General features: G+C 42.1%; 1 protein-coding gene across 1 annotated transcript in view; it reads right to left on the bottom strand.

The window, feature by feature from the left end:
- The window catches only part of Ppm1h (protein phosphatase, Mg2+/Mn2+ dependent 1H), a 193,920-nt gene that overhangs the window by 38,259 nt on the left and 135,376 nt on the right, over positions 1 to 20,285 (bottom strand). Inside the window, exon 6 of the mRNA XM_048360422.1 lies at positions 13,855 to 13,973. Coding sequence (XP_048216379.1) covers positions 13,855 to 13,973 — 119 coding nt within the window. The remainder of the gene's footprint in view (positions 1 to 13,854; positions 13,974 to 20,285) is intronic.

Genomic DNA, 20,285 nt, shown 5'->3' with positions numbered 1-20,285 from the left:
GCTGGCCTTAAACTTGCAACCATACTGCCTCACCTTCCCAAGTTCTGGCATTACAGAGGCATACCATTATACCCAACAACAACCATTTTTACAGTTCAGATGTGGAGTCAATTGATTACCAGAGGCAGAAGACACAACACATATCCAAAGCAAAGCTCCTTCTGGCTACATAACCGAACCTCCCCAATTTAAGTTCCTTCTACCATTGCTAAAGATGTTAAAGCGTGAAGGAGAGTACATATGCAACTTTATCCAGAAAAGTTCATTGTCTGGTCTAATGTGAAGCCTGAGCTTCTCAGAAGGATGAATCAGAGATAACAATCGAAAGGGGATATTGCTAGGTTCATTTGAAACAGTCTTAATTGGAGATATTGCCCCCCTTCAGCTGGGAGCCCAGAGTCCCTCTCTAGGAGAGTCAGGAAAGACACAGGCAGTCTTGTTTTCTTCACAGCAGAAGCCAAGTCCTAGCCCGGAAGAGGCACTTTCCACAGGGGTTCCCGACTTGCACGTATTATGGTGGCAGAAGCATCTTGGTCTTGAGTTTCCATTCCCACCATTCCGGGACAAAGTCTCAACATCAGTTCAAATCTCAGGGGGCCCAGGAGGAAATACCACCCAGTCCTGGCAGGTCCTAACAGACATGTGTCTGCAGAACAAATGACACTGGTGGCTTTTAAGAGTGGCATGACCCCAGTTAAGCAATTCTGGAATCTGGAGTCTGCAGAGACTCTTCTCCCTGACTCACCTCTCCACAGCCTCCCTCCTCAGACCTTCCTGGAAAAAGCAGTGCAGGACTGGGCAACTACTTCAGGCTTCCTCTCCCCCACCCCCGCCCCCCTTCTATGAGCCATTTGTATTTCCAAAGGCCCATGTCTGACCACAGAGCTCCGGAAATAGAGGCTGCTTCCTGTTTCTGGAGAAACCTAGCAGGCAGTCAGCTCGCGTCCTCAATGCCAGAGTGTATGTGCATCTCTTTTAAGGTCACAAAGATGATTTGGCTATCTGAGTAAGTCTTACAATTATTTTTGAAATGTCTTTGCAGAGCCTTTTTTCTTCTTCTGGGTTTAAACGTTCAGTTTGAAAATTTTCAGAGATTTCTCACATTGACCTGTGGATTAAAACTTGGTATGTAGGAAAGACGGACTTAAACTGTCAGAGGACAGGTTGCCTGTGGCTCACGCCTATAATCCTAGGTACTCAGGAGGCTGAGATCTGGGGATTGTGGTTAAAAGCTAACCTGGGCAAGAAAGTCCATAAGACTCTTCTTCTTTTATTATTATTATTATTATTATTATTATTATTATTAATTTTTGCCAATCCTGGAGCTTGGACTCAGGGCCTGAGCATTGTCCCTAGCTTCTTTTTGCTCAAGGCTAGCACTTACCTCTTGAGCCACAGCCCCACTTCTGGCTTTTTCTGTTTTTATGTGGTGCTAAGGAATCGAACCCAGGGCTTTATGCATGCTAGGCAAGTACTCTCCCTCTAAGCCACATTCCCAGCCCCATAAGACTCTTCTTATCTTTTTTTTTTTTTTTTTGGCCAGTCCTGGGCCTTGGACTCAGGGCCTGAGCACTGTCCCTGGCTTCTTCCCGCTCAAGGCTAGCACTCTGCCACTTGAGCCACAGCGCCGCTTCTGGCCGTTTTCTGTATATGTGGTGCTGGGGAATCGAACCTAGGGCCTCGTGTATCCGAGGCAGGCACTCTTGCCACTAGGCTATATCCCCAGCCCCCTCTTCTTATCTTTAATTATCCATCAGAAAACTGGAGTGGCACTGTGGCTCAAGTAGCCACAAGTAGCTCTCAAGTAGAGAGCTAGCCTTGAGCTGAAATGCTCAGAGACAGTGCTCAGGCACACAGTTCAAGCCCCATGACCAACAAACAAAAAACCTGTCAGGGAAGTGTCACAGAGGCAGGCTCATACCAGAGTGAGGATGTATCCTGGGATAGGCTAGAGAGGTTAAGAAATATCATATACAGCAAGTAGTTTGGAAGTTTAAAGTATACTTTATGTTGTTGTTGGTCAGGTTCAATTTATCTGCTATGTGCTCAAAATGGCATAGCAGGCAAAGCTGTCTGCAAATCTAAGTTTGATGGAACATATTTTGACTCTCTGGGCTCCTGAACTTATGTGCTAGTAGATTGTTTCAATAGGTCCCTAAATTCTATGATCCTTGGAAAAATTCCCCAATAGGGTGGATTTTTTTCCAAACAAATACTGTCTTGCTTTCTTCCTTTGGTCCCTGGGTGTCTTTTAAATGAGATGACAGCTACATGCACTAAGCTCTGAAGAAGTGGATGCATTTCTGCTCACAGTCCCATAGTTCGATCCAGGCACACACAGTATGTTGGACTTGTCAGAATAAGATTCTTACTTGTTGACTCACTAAGAAGCGCTGGCAGCAATCTAACTAATAAATACCTGAATACCTGTGACGAGAGGAAAACCTCCACATTTCCTTAGCCACATGAAAAGGGGAGTCTGCTGGCCTCTCCAAGAATGTTTTTCACAATGGGGTTTAAGCTCTGGTCTTGGAGGGCATTCCTTGCTTAGAAAGGCTGACTCACAGTCCCTGGGAAAATGCTTGCCTCCTTTCTTCCCTCCATTGGCATTCTTTCCTTCCTTTCTTTGGTCTAAAGCCTTCTCTTCCTCCATCAGGCCTATGGGTGGCAAGCCAGCGGCAACAGAACTTCCATTTTTTCTTGGTGCATTATCTGCTCTGGGGGAGTTGACTGGATTAGAGCAGAGGTTTCACACCTGGAACCAGTGGTAAGACACATCAAACTTACAACACAGTACATACGTACACATACATCTTAAATGAAAAGATTTACCCTTATCTGTGATATATACTTACATTTTTTCTAACCTATGATATTGAATCTGTTGACATGTGGACACTAAACTGACTTTACCACCTCACAGGCCTTGTGCCCACAGTGAAATTTGGTAGAAAGGTACAGACCTGCTGTTAGTAGATTCTGTCAAAGAAGATCAAAACAATGAACCCAATAGAACTCAACAGGACTCATGTGCAAGTATGTGCTGAAAATCTATTGGGTGCTAACCACTGGCAGAAATATTGGGTTAATGAAGTTAAATAAACCAAAGGTCATCTCTTAACACACAGGTCCAAGTTTGGTAGCAAGAAAAGGATTTGTTATAAAAAAAGAAAAAGAAGAAGACAATGCCTCATGTCAGTCATTTGAAAAACAAAACCAACAACAAAATCATGCAAAACAGAATAAATAATATTTCATCATAAAACACTCTGAAAGACGCTTAGAGAAATTCCAGATTTGGAAATCATTACTGGCTCACTATCCTATTGGGATGCATTAACACTGGCTAAAATATAAGCAGGAGGAGAGCTTCATATTCTACTCAGTAACACTAGATTTCCCCAGGCATCTGAATCATAAACCCTTACACCATTTGAAACCACAAATGAGGACTGATTTCTGCTTTCTCAGGAGCCATTCATTCTGAAACAAACATAACTTTTATTGCTTTTATATATATTGCATGAGACCAAGTCAATATATGCAAATCAGGAGATGACCAAAATGGACCATACAGCCACAGTTGGTGGTGAGAAAACAGGACATATATTGTTATAGTGAAGGTTCCTTCTGTATAGGCCTGTTCCTCTGTCCTGGCCCCTGCAGTCCTTACTTAGAAAGCTTCGCCTCCCCTGGCTATCCTGGCATTTGTATCTGAGCAGGGGGTTCTGCAGACACCTCTCTCCCTAGGAGAATCCACACTTGGGACTCTATTCTGTGACACAACGTTTACAATTTTCCACCTAAGTGACCTTAAGTGGCTAACATCACACTGGACAAAGTTTGAGTACCTCAAAAGCCTCCATGCATTCCAAGTTCGTTGTGTCTTAAAAGAACCAAGAAAATTTTGCATAAGCCTACACATAACCAACACTTATATGTACAATAGTTCCTCTCCACATGCTTGAAATGTTCAAGGATATGGGAAGGCTTTGTAAAATACATGGAAAATCTATAGGAGAGTTACAGTACCTCCTTTGGAGTTTCCTTAAAATAGGATTCTATAAAGAGGATGACCCATATGTCCATCTCACTGTAGTGTTAGCTCAGTATTTGTTCTGATGTGATTATACATTTCATACTTTAAAGGTGTATAGACCTCTTAAGGGTGGGAAAATATGACAGTATTCGTTTTCATCATCTTTGCAGCATGGAATTCAAAGTTCCTCAAGGATTAACTGGAATCTACTTACTGAGCTCAATGATTGGCTTCATTTTCCACCCTGTTCTATGGCAGCACTTCCTCCTACAAGTGCCTTCTATGAGGCTCCTATCGGGATTATTATCTATCTGATATACTCCAAAGTAAACTGCCCAAGGGGTCAAAACACTGACATTGTTCTCTTCTGGGTGGCAAAAGACTGCTTGCTCCTTGTGAGTGCTCCGCACATGCTTTTCAGGGCCCTGAGGGGGAGTCTCTGTGATAAACTAGTCAATAAAGGGTTAATGCTTGGCATAGTGGTGGGCTTCCAGGACCCTGTGGTAGCTCAGCTGAGCCTCCTCCTCCATGCTGTTCTTTTTTTTTTTTTCCTTTCATTTCTCCCAGAAGTGTTTTTCAGTTCTCCATGCTGTTCTTTAGGACATTGTAATATTACCCCTGGCTTCCATATTCCCCAAACACACATCCTATCTTAGCTCTCTAGACATCTGTTAGTGCTGGATCCTTCATTCAACGTCTCTCTCTCCAGTCCCCAGCTTTCTTGAAGCCCCACTCCTGATTCAGGCCTTCCTTCTCTATGAAGCTATTCCTAAACTCAATCTCCCCTCCTAAAACCAACCATTCCTTCTATCACCACTGTGGGCTTTTTTGGAAAACTTTTCAACAACCTCTTCTTATTTTTGTCTATGTTCTAACAGTGTCTTTTCCCCATGGCTGAGATTTTAGGAACAGATCGAAAGGTAAAATGGAATTTTTTAATAAATTTCCAAAGTGCCAGTGCTGAATCATCTAGTAACATCATAGAGACTAAAATAAAGTCATCTAGGGGAGGGCTCATAAAACAGAAAACACCCAATTGATTAGTGCCTGGGGACAGAGAGGGTGGCATGATATGACTTAATGATCATCCTGATGGTGTTTCTTCACATACATTTGGGCCCTGCCTCAACTGTGTTGAGCCATCTTCATTTGTCCTGATGTGAGCGAGCACACCTTGATGCTGCACCACTAAACTGCCTTTCTAATCCTTTTTGGCTTCTAGCTTCACATTACCTCAGGATTAAGCATCAAACACACACTATGTGGTAAGCCCCTGGATCCTTTCTACTATCCAAGGCATGTCATGATTGTAGAATTAAACATTCATCTGGAACTTACTATATGCCAGGCTTTTTGTTTAAGGCACCTGCCATAATAACTTGCATGACTATCGGCTACTATAATTAACCCCCTTTTACAAATGGAGAAACCACAACTGCGAGCAGTGACATGATTTCTATAAGCCGCACAGGTGGGAACTCACCCAGCCATGCAGCTGGCTTTACTATCCCTGTTTTCAACACCACTTAATATATTGTATGCCACACATGTGTACAATCAAGATTTGCCAAATATAAACGAGTACCCTGGAGGGTTCAGTGGCCCAAAGTACACTGCCTCTCTATCAGGGATTTCTGTAAGCTCTTGATATCCCAAAACTTTCCCTTATGACTTAGAGTTATATTACCAGCACATATGGACTATGAACCCCCAAGCACTAGTTGTGGGGAATGAATGTTAGATACACTGTGCTCACGCGCATGTCAGTGAGTACAGGTAAATGCCACGATTGTTCAAAGGGTCTAAGAGACCAAGACAGGCTTGCAAGTAGTCTAACCACTTTGGAAACATTGGGCTTCTAGTTAGCACCGAAGCAGAGATGTGAGAGCATGTGGGTGTATATGTGTGCAAGGTGGGTATACATGTGTGCAAGGTGGGTGCTTGATCAATAGGGAGTGTGCTGATAGGAGTGTGGCTTTTCTTTCCTCTCCCCATGGCCTGACAAAGCCCAATTTTCTTGGCTTGCAACCATTTGTAAAGACCCTATAGCTTCCTATGACCTCCTGCATTGGGCGTGGAGTGGGAAGTCATTCATCAGTGTCAGGAGATGTGCTGCACACAGCAGGGCCAGCTTTCTTCCCTGCTGCTCCTGCAGCCAGAGCTGCAAATCCTGAAAAGATGCAGAACATGCACATTGCAAATAACCATTCATCATCTGGGTTCATGGAACCTCGGAGGGATCCCTTCCCACAGTCCCAGCCCCCACTGGAATTTAAGACAGTCAGGATATGGGGGTACCTAATCCCTGCTCTAGCCAATCCTCATTCTGGATAATCCATTGAAGATTTTGGGGCTAACATTCTCCAAAGTGATAACCATTCCTCTCCCTTTCTCCGTCAGATTTTCAGATTGCCCTCAGCAATTAGACTGCTGCCAAGGTGGCCCATAATCATTAAATTATGAAAATACAAGTTGCTGGGAGGAAATCAGTATCAGGTTGCACTAGGGAAAGGCCTGTCTTCTTGTGAAGTAATTATAAAATCAGAATGTGATATTTCTCTGGTGAGTCTAAAAAGCCTGCCAGTGTGGTCTGTGGTACAACAGTAATATCAGGATTTGCACTGGGGCGGGACTTGAAAGATCCTTCTGTGCCTCCCAAATACAAGTCGGAGGCATCTGTAGGTAAATTTCCAAAGACTGAGTTAAGAGTGATTAAAGACAAAAAGAGGGGAAAGTATGGAATTTGGAATTTTCAATTACTCTGTAAAACTCAAGAGTTGAGCTGTTAGAAAATGCAGGTTTTTCCAACTAAGACTACTGACTCTGAGCTCATTAGGACCCACAGGCAGGGCTAACATATAAATTCAGTCTCCAAAGAGGGACACTGTCCCTTTAAAAACTGCCTGGGGAGCAGTGGAAAAGCTAATGAGGAGTGTCAGTTGGGGCAGCTTTATTAGGTGGTCATGGGGAGGAGGAAGCCTGGGGTTTCTATAACAGGCTTTCTGCGCTTGATTCAATAAATCAATTTGTATTAAAAGCGGGTGCTACTCTGGAGTTGTTTTCCCAGAGCCTTTTATGGCACTTCTCAATCTGTTCATCCACAGTCTTGTCAGCCTGCCCAAACGTGCTGTCAGAGAACACTGAAGAAGAACTAGAAAGAAGATAGAAGCTATGTCTACAATACTTGTAAAACTTGACCCTGCAGTTCCAGATCATGCCTGGGCTGCCTCTCGTGAATTCTACTTTCCAGAAAATATTTGGGTGGTTAGGAAGAAGACCAAGGCTATTGAACTGTGCCTCTCGTGGCTGAGCTGGGACTCCCAACAGAATGGAGAGGCTTAGAAAGGAAGTTGCCTTTTAATCACATTCTTTGGGTCTGAAATACATTGTAAGAAGTAAAAGTAAAAGCAAGAAGGAAAGAGGCTAAAGGCTGAAATGAACTGGGATCCCTCCCTGGCCAGCAGGAGTGAGAGCTGGAGAAGAGTCAGTTGGTGACTGAGAAGATGGGGTGAAGCCCATCCTCCATCTGACTCAGTAGGGTCAGGGGTCACAGAGAGTGGCCTATGCCATTTAGTTTTCCCTGTCTGTCCTTTGCTTTTTCAAAATGGTGCTGTTGCATGTTCACTGCCTACTGAGCAATTGTGACATGGCTAGTGAAACATGAAGAATTTGTTTTTTAATTTTAATTTTACTTAACTTTAGCAAATTGAAATATAAATAGCCACATGTGGCTACTGGCTGATGCACTTAAGAGCACAGAGAATGCAAAAGATTTCCTTTACCTTCATCAAAGTAAGGAGCAATGAATGGAGAAAATGATGGTTAACTGCTCTGTTCTCCATGGAAAATCGTCTGATTTGCTCATGGTCTTAAGGGAAACAGAGGAGGAAAATTATCCTGACACATCATTAAGTTAGAGTCATAAAATGTTAAGGGTTGCAAAAGACAAGAATAAAAGGTTACCATCTCTGGAGTCTTTCTAGTGGAAGCTGCCTTTCCCAGAAGCTCAAAAAAGCACAACGGAAGTCTCCCATTCCCTATAGTGAGTCTCAACGGGCAAAGGAAGCATTTTTACAAAGGAGGTACCTTGAAAAGGCAAAGCCTCAAAAAGCCTATCACCCAAAGCAGCGCTCTCCTTGCAACGTCTACCCGGAAACAAGATCACCATAAGGGGAGAATTCTAGTTGCTTAAAGGAAGAATTCTGGTGTGCCTTGTTCGTGAACAGAACCATCTGGAGACAATTTCAAATTCATATGACGGACTTTTCTTCTTTGGCCTCTGCTCTCTCTATAAATCCCATCAGCCCAAGAACAGCTGCCAGAGAACTTGGCCTGAAGCCAAGGGTGAAGTCACAGCCCCCTCCCACACCAATGTCATTCTGGGCCCCCAGCTGGCTTGTCACCCCATGTGGCTGGAAGCACGGCATGAAGAGCACTGGTCCTATATATGAGAAAGCAAAATCACCAGCACTCACAGGAGGAGGGACCTGGTGCCACAAAGCCAGCTGTGAGAAACTGTTGTTTCCAGTCGCTAACATAGATGCTTGCCAGCAAATTATGACCTGAGACAGCTCTGAGGGCTGTGGGTCACGACGCAGAGCTCTCAAGATGACACAATGCCAGCTACAGTGTGAATCCTGCAATAGCAGCTCAACACAAAGGACTGGAGGGTGGGGGTGAAGGGAGGGCCCTGGCTTGAGAGATTCTGGCACCAGGACCAATGACACCAGGCACAGAAGGTGAGAGCTGAACGGGTGATGGGAGAGCAAAGGAAGGCCATACCAGGGACCAAACCGTGCTGGGTATAGACAAAGGCTTTGTAAATCAAGCCACTGAACCAACTATCAGAGGAGAGGAAAGAGGGGGAGGAGGGGGAGGTGGGGGAGCCAGGGAAGAGACCAATTTCATTATGACAGGCATGGTGACAATAACCTTTTGTCCTCTAAACAATCTGGGCCTGCCAAGCTGCTCCACAGTCTCTGAGAAATCAGGAGGGTGGGGAAGGGTCCCTGGCAGGAGGCAACAGACTCATCCTTAATGATGAGACAAGGCTTCCCAGAGCTGACATCCTTTCCTCCACTTCCTTCCTGCTGCAGACACACCACAGAATGCTGGCATGGTGCTCTTCTAATGAGAGCAGTCAATTTTCCTAAGCACAGGAGCTTTAGGTTCTTCCCCACCATCACCCCCCACCCCCAAATCATGGTGACGAGTATAAGGCATCTCTGTTTAATTTGGCCAGTGATCTAGGGAACAAGAAAAGTCACTGCCGTCCGTCCTATTCTTAAAATGCGTCATTCCATCCTCTCCTTCTCTAATGAACTATCAAGGAGACTCTGTCCAAGTAGAAAGAAATCCCCTTGTTTACATTTATACCAGAGTTCAAAACTGATGATATCTGCACACTGCATCAGAATAAATTCTGGAATAGGAGTCAGAAAGCTGGGCAGTCTTTATTCTGATTCTTGTTTACTGGTGAAAATGGGGTAAACCACTGAATCTCTATTTAGAGACAGTTTAGAGACAGAGTCTCTATTTGGTCAACTTTGAAATGGGAATAAAAGAATTGTTCCACAATTGGCAGTAGCTAATAGTGCGCACTCTGAATCACAGTCTGGCTTCATATTCCAGCCTTGGAAGAGTTAGTCAGCCTCTGTGCCTCGGTTTCTTCATCTATATAATGTTCCTCCATCACAGGGCTGTTTTATGAGTTCAATATGAGGAATTAGGCACAGCTCTCATTCACAGTGCCTAGCCTATAGCTCTAATAACTGTCAGCCAGCCCCATTACTATCATAATTAATGAGAGTGAAGGGGGACATAAAAATCTACACAAGTAGGAATTTACTACAAGGATTAAATGGCTTAGCAGTGGGGGTGGATCCTGTTATAACAGACAGTTTTCAGAGAAATCAGTTAAAGTGCAAGGCTACCTCTGGAGCCAAGAAACATAAAAGTAGGACTAAGAGAACTCATTTGCATCCTCGCCCATGACATCTTCCAAATGCTCATCAGTCTACCTTCAACCCTTTCCAATACCTTTGTAGTAACTGAAGACAGTGAGAAAAGAAATCAGATAGAGTTTCCTTACCTCACTTTCTATGGCATTGATTTAACAGCCCTTTCCCACCAAGCAACTAAGAATGACAGCTGATTCCATTTTCTTTAAGTCCTAGAAAATAAATCTGTTTGGTCTGAAGCTTTATGTCCCAGGGCAAAAATACTACTAAAATGAGCTCATTAAGTATGGGGGAAAGGGATTACAAAAACTTATGGTCTAAACTGTAATATTCCCAAGTTACCCCAGTGAACACATACAGGGCTTTCCTTCTCCCAAAGTCCCATTTTCAAATTGAAAGAAAGAACAAATAAGGAAACACACAAAGGTATGCATAAACCTCTGCTCATAGTTAACCTTGTGAGTCAACAGCCATGTTGGGAATTATGCTGAAAACAAATCATGTCTGACAGAAGCCATTCTTAGTCCTGACTCTTCAATTATTTAGTGGTTTCTGTGAAGTTCCATGTAATTAAAAACAGGCATTTATGGACTGCTTATCTGTGCTGCAGGACCCCCCACCCCACAGCTGGGAGTGGGGGATGGATGGGATATTTGAGCACATGAAGCTTGATGTAACAAAGCTCCTGAAATTACTGAAATTAAAAAGGTGATCTTTAGCCATGTCTTAAAGGAAAAGATGTACAAGCCACTCCCCCAAGAAAATATACCTTGGAGAGATGAGTTTATAAAAATCTAATCTCATCATAGTGCTTGAGTGGCCTGTTTACAGCTTTTGAAAGCACCTTGCACATTAAAGTAGAATGTCTAGCTATCATCTATTAGAAGTGCTTTGGAAAGCTAGTACACTAAGTTGTTCTCTCCATGAACTGACACTAAGTATCTGCAAGAAATATACTCTTCTGTTTGGCAGATTTTTAAACATGATATTTACAAGCTCTGAAGACTTTGATCTGACTTGCCTTTCTGGCATAGAAAGACATACAAACAAGTTCAGTGTCTCCAAGGCAATGTCCCCACTCTCACTGTTCACACTGGCTGTCTACAACGTTGGCCTGGCCCCCACAAATTCTGTTGACTATACCCCTTTTCTTTCAGCCAATTAACATTTGCAATCTTTTTACTATGTGGCAGTCACTGGACTACAGGCTGAGGCTCTTGTGTTCTTTATCGCCCTTAGAAGCTAGTTTATACTAGACATATTTAAATAGATAATGGAGCTATTGATGGCTAACCTGCTTGTTTCTTGTTCCTTGTGTTGTTGTTTTTGTTTTACTTCTTTCCTTTTTCAACCCTGTAGTTAGTCCTAGAGATCTCATACAGATATTTCTATGAGTTTTTTTTTTTTTTTTTTCCTGGAGACCCAAATCTGCTTTCTGGAATTAGTCTTTTCCAAGTTTCTCTTAACATATAGCCTTTTCAAACACTGCTTCCATTGAATTCTTTTTCCCAGGACTATACAAAAGGCAATTTGCAGTCAATGTAAATTTCTTGTCTGGCTTTTCGTCTTCTGGTATGTTCTGTCAATATAAGCTGATTTTGCTTCAAAGTGCATTGTTTTCCTCTTGTACTTTGTCCTTAGGCATTTTCCTCACTCTCCTTTTAGATCAACTTAAAAAATATTGTTTACAACCATACAGCATCCTAACTTTTTCTATAATAAATATAGTATAGTATAGAACTCTATAGTAGCTGGGTGCTGATGGCTCATGCCTATACTCCTAGCTACTAAGGAGGGAAGAAAAGAAACCCCAAAGCAGAGATGTGGCTCAAGTGCTCAAGTAGTAGAATGCTAGCCTTGAGCCAAAAAAGCCAAGTGAGAATACAAAATCCTGAGTTCAAGCCCCAGCACTGGCACAAATGGATAGGTAAGCAGGAAGGTAGGCAGGTAGGTAGATAGACAGTCAGATAAGTTATCACTACAGTGCCCAGATCAAACCCCTAGGTATTTTCAAATGCATTAGTTCTTGCTCTCAACTTTTCTGCAAGATGTGCTGATTTTGCTGACTGAATGTAAATCAATTTAAAAGAAAATTCAGGTAGAGTTAGAATAATGACTCTGGGACATAAAACCTCAGAGCTGCAAAGATCACAAACTCTGTGACAAATCTATTCATGTTTTAGAGCAGGGCAAAGATTTGAGACTGTGTGGGCTTTACAGACTTTATTGTAACTATGCAACTGTCTGGCTGTCCTGTGAAGGCAGTCATAGATCAAATGTAAGCAAACACATGTGGCTGTACTTTTCTTTTTTTTCTTTTAAAGAATAATTTGGAAAATCAGGTGGTGGGCAGGCTTTGGTGCTTCAGCCATAGTGTGCTGAATTCATTATAGAAGAAGAAGAGTGGATCTACATGAGGCTCTTCTTTTTCAGTTAGCAAAGGACAAGCAGAAGTCCCTTAGCTCAGCTTTAACTTGTTCAACTTGTTCCTTTGTAACAACATATGCCCAGGAAGTAGATCTCAAGCTTAGAGGTTATCAACATGGGGAACCCTACTGGCATACTTTGTCACAATTGTTTTAGTCAATAGAGAAGTATCATGAAAGGGACTTCTTTGCTTTTGTTGGGGACATAGTAAGGAAAGGGGAAATTATGTAAGCAGGTATGAGGTTTACTTATTAGGATCTCAAGGCATAAGAGGAAGTTCTCTTTCATTTCCTCTCTATACCATTTGCCACTAACTGTTTCTGTCTTTCACCAAGTCTCTTATTCAGGTGGAATAAGCACATGAGGTCTAAGTCAATGGTCCTGGTGTGCATACAGGTGTTTTGGGAATAAGACATGCCTTGTTAAGTAAGTGTTCTTATTTCAATCTGCCTGCCACATATGCTGTTGGTTCTGCCTATCTAAAGGTTTCATACCTGAGGATTTAGACAATTGTGTGTGGAATTTTTTCAAGTTCCTGCAATAAAAATGTTCATATCATTTTTTATTCCCTAAATGATATAGCATGGGAACTTCTTACAGAGCATTTACATGTGTTAGGTATTTTAAGCAATTTAGAGATGATCTAAAGTATATATGCGTATGCTAAATACAATAAATACATGCTAGTTTACTTATGGGAGGGTTGTGCACCTTCAGATGTTGACTTCTGTAGGAGATACTGGAGCTAATCTTTCCCAGACACCAAAGGCTGCTTTTAATGAAACTAATTCATTACTTCCAGTCTCCATAACAACGTTTCAATCTTCTTTGTTCTTCTTTTCACTTTATCCTTGTAAAAATAGGGGTTAAGTATTTATTCAACTTGGCTCATTTAGAAAATCAGTTGGGAATATGTCCATGCCAGTCTAAGTCAAGAAGCCTTTGGAAAATAACCATCAGCTCTTCTATATATTTTATCTTATTTTAATTTTTTTTGAAGAAAGGTCTTTCTGCATAGCTCAAGCTGACTTTGAATTCAGAATGTAGCCCAGGCTAGCCTGAAAGTCGCTATTTTGGTTCCTTAGCCTACCAGGTGCTGAGATTGTAGGCATAGGCTTGTAACGACTAACTAAAGAAAGGCCTTCTATCCCTGGTTTATAAACATAAAAACTTAATGTATTTTAAGTTTCCAAATGATTGCTCCATGCAGGAATAAAGAATTAGGTTAGCTTCACAGGGAAAACAGTGCTTGAGATCTGAGCTCTGGTCCTAAGCAAGTACAGGAGTAGGTGTAAGGCCTTGTCCTTTACAAACATGGGCTGCACCACCTCTTGTGATGCTACACACACAGACACACACACACACACGCACACACACACAAACACTTTCTCTGAGGTGGTGCCCAGGTAGAAGGAGGCATGCTCTTACCAGCCTGTCATGTTAAAGTCCCTGTAGAGCATCTTCTTTCCAAGCTCCTTTCTCTGTACTCTCCTTGGAAACTCCAAATGTGTGAACTCATTTCCCAGCAAGTGAGGCTGCATGAATGCCTAAATAGAAAGAAAAAGCCACACACATATTTAGAGGACAAAATAAGTCTCAAAGATGTTTTGCAAATTGAGACAGGCCATTCAAAGACAAGAAAATTGTCTCATATTTTAAGAGAAATAGATTTTTGAATTTCAACACTAATAGAGGATGAGTGAGGAAAATTCATATACTTAATTTACAAATTTTTAATCTAATATAATAAATTTTGTAAGCAAAGGTGCATGTAGCTGAAGGTGGAAGGAAGAAAGCTTTTCTAAAGTGATTTTTAAAAATTAATTTATTTTTATTATAGAGGTGATGTACATAGGGGTTACATTTATATGAGTCAGGTAATGAGTACATTTCCTTTCATACAGTGTTGTCTGTTCCCTCATTCTCTCCCATTCCCTCCCTCCCATCTCCACCCACAATTTGTATAGTTCACTTTTATCAATGTCCAGTGCACTGCACTTGTTCACCCTTTTTCCTCAAGTTCTGTGCCCTCTCCCTACCTTCCTGAAGATATACATGTGAATACATCATATGTAAGGTAAAGGATACAGAATCATCAGGAATAAAAAAATTAAAAAGAGTCTTTTGTTTCTATAACTTAGGAGTTCCTTTCAGTATATATATTAATTCATATAAATATGAAGAGACATTTAGGTATTGCACCTTTGCAATTCTCTCCTAAGACTGTTCTCTTTTGATGTCACCGTATGTAAGTATATAGAATCTTGTGTAATTTGTCATATCCCAGTGCATTTTAGATCTAACTTCTACATATCAGAGAGAACATGTGCTGTTTGTCTCTCTGATCTTGGCTTACCTCACTTAACATGATATGTTCTAGTTCCATCCACTTCCCTGCAAATGACATTATTTTATTCTTTCTAATGGCTGTGTAAAGTCCATAGTATATAAGTACCACATCTTTAGTCAAGTTCATTTTTAAGTTCAGATGCAAGGTGGTTCAATTTTCTGGAGTGGCTCAGTGGTGAGATAAGAGGTTCCATGAACTCAGCTCTCATCTCACTCTACTGTAGGCACCTACCAGGCAAGGCCTTGGAACAAAGCACAGAGTCTTCAGTAAACAAAAGGGCCTGAGGCTGTGCGGTGAGGCTAGATAAAGCAGACAGGAGTGTTCTGCTGGAGCCCCTCCAGTTTGCTCTGCAGTCATTGCTTCAGTCATTGGAAGACCATTCAGGAGCAGATGGCTTCTCCCCATCCCCCGAAATCTCAGTTCACAAGAAAAAAAAAAAGTCTTAAGAAAAACAGCCACTTAGGGAATTGCTTCGAAAACAACAAACCATCTGACTGTCACATCCAAAATTCAAATCTAGCTGTCCATGAGATGGAGCATTCCCATTTTAACTTCCTTGCTCACAGGGCACACGTTGTAAGCATACACGAACTAAAACTTCCTGCATCGTCTTGTGTCTGCATGCTAGTGGTGTAATGGAATGGATCAGCTCTTATTCTTTTTTTTTTTTTTTTTTTTTTTTTTTTTTTTTTTTGGCCAGTCCTGGGCCTTGGACTCAGGGCCTGAGCACTGTCCCTGGCTTCTTCCCGCTCAAGGCTAGCACTCTGCCACTTGAGCCACAGCGCCGCTTCTGGCCGTTTTCTGTATATGTGGTGCTGGGGAATCGAACCTAGGGCCTCGTGTATCCGAGGCAGGCACTCTTGCCACTAGGCTATATCCCCAGCCCCGATCAGCTCTTATTCTTTGGCATGGAAAAGAGTGGGCCGGGCACCTCACTGCCTGCCTGGCACTGTCAGAATGCACAGGACAGATGGCCCCTTTCTCAGTTCATTGGTACAGGTCACCTATTCTGAATCCCAAATGATAGGGACTGGAAGTATTTAGGATTGGTGTCTGAATGTGAAATAGACCTATCTGTTTACAATATTTCTCTCTCTCTATTTCCATACAAATATACATTTAATATTATTTATGTATTATATATTGGAAGAAACCTATATTAAAAATGCAAAATTCGTTTGTGTTTCATATACACCTTATACATTTCACCTGATGATAATTTTATTATCGGTATTATCTATGTGCCTGAATTTTGACTCCAATCTCTCCCAAGAGATCAGATGTGTCATTTTCCATTAGAGTATCATGACATTTTATCCCTCCAAAGTTTTCAGATTTTTTTTTTTTTTGCCAGTCCTGGGGCTTGGGTCTCTGGGCCAGAGCACTGTCCCTGGCTTCTTTTTGCTCAAGGCTAGCACTTTACCCCTTAAGCCACAACACCACTTTCAGATTTTTTTTTCTGTGTATTTGGTACTAAGGAATCGAACCCAGGGTTTCATGCATGCTAGGCAAGCACTCTACTACTAAGCCACATTCCCAAACCCAAGTTTTCAGATTTTTGAAGTTCTGGACTAGGTATATTCAACCTATAATAGGCATCACTGATAGCTTCCTTCCCAGGGTACCCCGTTGATGCTCAGGGAAGTTTGGAAGTACTAGTTAGTCACCAAAGCTCCGCTTCTCAGAAGCCAAAGGAAGCAAGTGGAATACTGGCCAGAAATGAATACTGAAGAATGGACATTCATGGAGAAAGAGAATTGGACAATGGCGTTAGGAGGTATTGGGAATAATGTCAGGAATCTCAGAAAACCAAAAATTTTCAGATTCTGCTGTGGCCCAGTTGTCTTTAGAAAGAAGTTTGTTTCTTCCTTATAGAGATATGGGGAGATATCTCTGGCATATGATAAAGGGGGGAAGGATGAGGAAAAAGCAATATCCTGTTTCTGTTGATTTCTCAAATGCCAGAGCAACACATTTTACAATCTGTCCTAAATTCCATTATACCAAGTGGTATCCAGAAGCCTGGGGGGGGGGGGTGGGGAACATCCAGCAGACAAGCTGAGCAGCGCTTCAAGCCTCCTTGGATCAAAACCACTGTGTACAACTTGTCAACAAAATTTAATTAATAAAAAAAAGAAATTACCTGAGGGGAAAAACAAAACCACTGTGTAAAGGGATGCAGTGACCTGTGAATCAGACTTTTAGCCATATCCCAAAGTACAAGCCAGAAGTCCACACCACAGACCTGCTCTACTAAGTATTAAGTTCTCTTTCTTTCCAAAACTCACCTTTGTAAAACTCAGTATTTATGCTTCCTAGATATTCATCAGCAGACTTACTCCCTCCCCCACCATACTAAATTTAAAGGTCCCTCAAAATCATCTAGAGTATATCCCTCTTCCAGGCCTGGAGCCTGCTTAGACACAGGAGACAGGAAGATACACAAGTCTCATTTTCAGATGTCCTGTCCTATCTCAATCTGCTTGATCTTGCCCCAAGATGAAACTATGACCTTAGGATCACTTCTTTCCTCCCCTCCCCTCCCCTCCCCTCCCCTCCCCTCCCCTCCCCTCCCCTCCTCTCCTCTCCCCTCCCCTCCCCTCCCCTCCCCTCCCCTCCCCTCCCCTCCCCTCCCCTCCCCTCCCCTCCTCTCCTCTTCTCTTTTCCCTTTTCCTCTCTCCTCTTCCTCTCTTCTCTTCTTTATTCCTCTTCTTTTCTTTTTATGTAGTGTTGACAACCATTTGGCTCCCTTTCTGTCATAAACATGCCTATTGTCTTTGTACTGTGACATTTTTCCCAGTCTCTGTATATCTGCCATAATTTTACCACTTCTCTTCATCACAATCATCATCCACTTCTCAATTCTAGGTCTCCTTCTTACCAACACTTTGAATACTCAATGCTGTATGTACCCCGCAGGCCCTCTAGAGTCAATGATGTTAAGGTGACACAACACAACTCAAGAATCAGGTAGGAGCCAAGGAGACATATGGCTGCTTAATGAAAAATGCTAAAATACACATTTAGTTTAAAAAATACACATGTTGGTCTGTAGAGGAAAATATATGTGCTTTATTAGTACATCTTTCCTTCCAATTGTAGTGCAAGCTTACCTTCAAAGTCATGAAAACATTAGAAGAATGTTAACTGAAAGTTTTCTTTTTCACTTATCCATATTGACGAACATTTCTATCACTAACCATAGATCATAGATCATTTTCTTTTCTTTCTTTTTTTTTTTTTTTTTTTTGGCCAGTCCTGGGCCTTGGACTCCGGGCCTGAGCACTGTCCCTGGCTTCTTCCCGCTCAAGGCTAGCACTCCGCCACTTGAGCCACAGCGCCGCTTCTGGCCGTTTTCTGTATATGTGGTGCTGGGGAATCGAACCTAGGGCCTCGTGTATCCGAGGCAGGCACTCTTGCCACTAGGCTATATCCCCAGCCCTTCTTTCTTTCCTTTTTTAAATCTTTGGTGGTGATTGGGACTGAACTCAGGTCCTCCTGCATGATTGCCAAGTGTTCTACCATTGAGCCACATCCTTTACCCAATTACATGTTCTTTTAACTTTAAAAGCTATTTGTGTGTGTGTATGTATGTGTTTATCTGTGTGTGTGTGTGTGTGTGTGTGTGAGAGAGAGAGAGAGAGAGAGAGAGAGAGAGAGAGAGAGAGAGAGAGAATGAATCCTGGGGTTTGAACTCATGGCCTGGGCACTGTCCCTGAGCTTTTTTGTTCAAGGCTGGCATTCTACTACTTAGCCACAGCTCCATTTATGTCTTTTTGGTGATTAATTAGAGATAAAAATCTCACAAACTTTCCTTCCCAGGCTAGTTTTGGACTGTGATCTCAGCCTCTTGAGTAGCTAGGATTAGAGGCATGAACCACTGACACTTAGAAGTGGTTATTAATTTTCTTCATAAAAATATTAGCTTTTTGAGAACTCAGTATTTATAGGCAAGGTTTTTAAAAGTTAAAAAGCAGAGATATGGCTCAAGTGGTAGTGTCAGACAGCAGAAAAAGCCAGCACCAGAAGAAAAAGCAAAACGAAGAGTGTGAGGCCTTGAGTTCTCAAGCTCTAGTACTGACACACACACACACACACACACACACACACACACACACACACAAATGAATTTTGTTTTTTTTTTTTTTTTTGCCAGTCCTGGGCTTGGACTTAGGGCCTGAGCACTGTCCCTGGCTTCTTTTTGCTCAAGGCTAGCACTCTGCCACTTGAGCCATAGCGCCACTTCTGGCCATTTTCTATATATGTGGTGCTGGGGAATCGAACTCAGGGCTTCATGTATGTGAGGCAAGCACCCTTGCCACTAGGCCATATTCCCAGCCCACAACTACTCCCTGTTTCAATAACTTGCAGGAAAGTTGAAGTCTTCAGTAAGAGGGTTCAACCAGGCAATATTCAACCAGGTACCCTGCCTTCCATATGGGGCCTGGGGAAGCTTAGGATTCCTACCAGGCCAGCAAGGTTATATTAGGTTGGGCAATGCAGAAAATAGCCCAACATCTTGGGGATCTGGAAACTTCTTAGAGCCTTCTTAGCATTCCAGAAGCACAGTCAGTGAGCAGTATTTCATTTGTACTAGCTTTTCCTGCTAAAGTATTGCTTACATCAGTATTCTGGAGTCTTGAATTCTAAAAGTGATTTTTACCTCAAATTCACTATAAGCAACAAACCCCAAGTTTAAAGCCTGAAAAAATGTGGCAGGATTTGTTGGGTTGCTTTAAGTAATACAGCCTAATGATTTCTTGGCCTTAAACTTCTAAGATCCATGAATAATTTTTGCATGGGTTACTTTACTTCTGATGCCTATGCAATTCATGAATATAAATATGTATTATGACTTGAACCCCTTCCCTGGGCAAATTTCATAGAGATGGTGGCCTATTAAAATGTGGACCAAATTCAAAGTGAGATCAAGTATACACATTAAGAACCAACTTCCACCAAAGTAAAAATTCTGAACACTCTCTTAAGCATTCCTTATTCATTGTACATGCTAGAATGTATTCTAACTTTTTCTTTTTGGCAGTTTTGTCTGCATTTGTGCAAAACATTTGTACTGTGATGCAAGTGAGTGAACTTGGGTACATGCACACACATTGGGCACAAACATCAGCTGTATTAATTTATTTATGTTCTCTGTATGTACATGTGTGTGTTTGTGCATGTGTGCATGTGTGCCCATATAGTCCTGCTTCATAGGTTGGCCTGTAACTTATTGTATAGCCAGGCTGACCTCAAATTCATGCTCTTCCTCCTTAGCTTCCTAACTGTTAGTATCAGGTCAGGACAATACACATTTCTTATTTCTAACTTTAGTAAAATTTCTTCCTGGCTGTTTTGTGGCCATCTAGGCCAATGGGTGGTGTGAGCCAACAAGGAAATTATCTCAGGCTTGAGGATGACCAGCCAAAGAAATTCATGCAACAGACGTGAGCTCTAGCACGTGCCAAGTACACGAGGTCAAAGGTTCTAAGAATAAAGAAAAGAGGCC

Source organism: Perognathus longimembris, chromosome 1, assembly GCF_023159225.1.
Source record: "Perognathus longimembris pacificus isolate PPM17 chromosome 1, ASM2315922v1, whole genome shotgun sequence".
Lineage (NCBI taxonomy): Eukaryota > Metazoa > Chordata > Mammalia > Rodentia > Heteromyidae > Perognathus > Perognathus longimembris.
The sequence above is the reverse complement of the archived record's forward strand: the minus strand, read 5'-3'. Positions and strand labels throughout refer to the sequence as shown.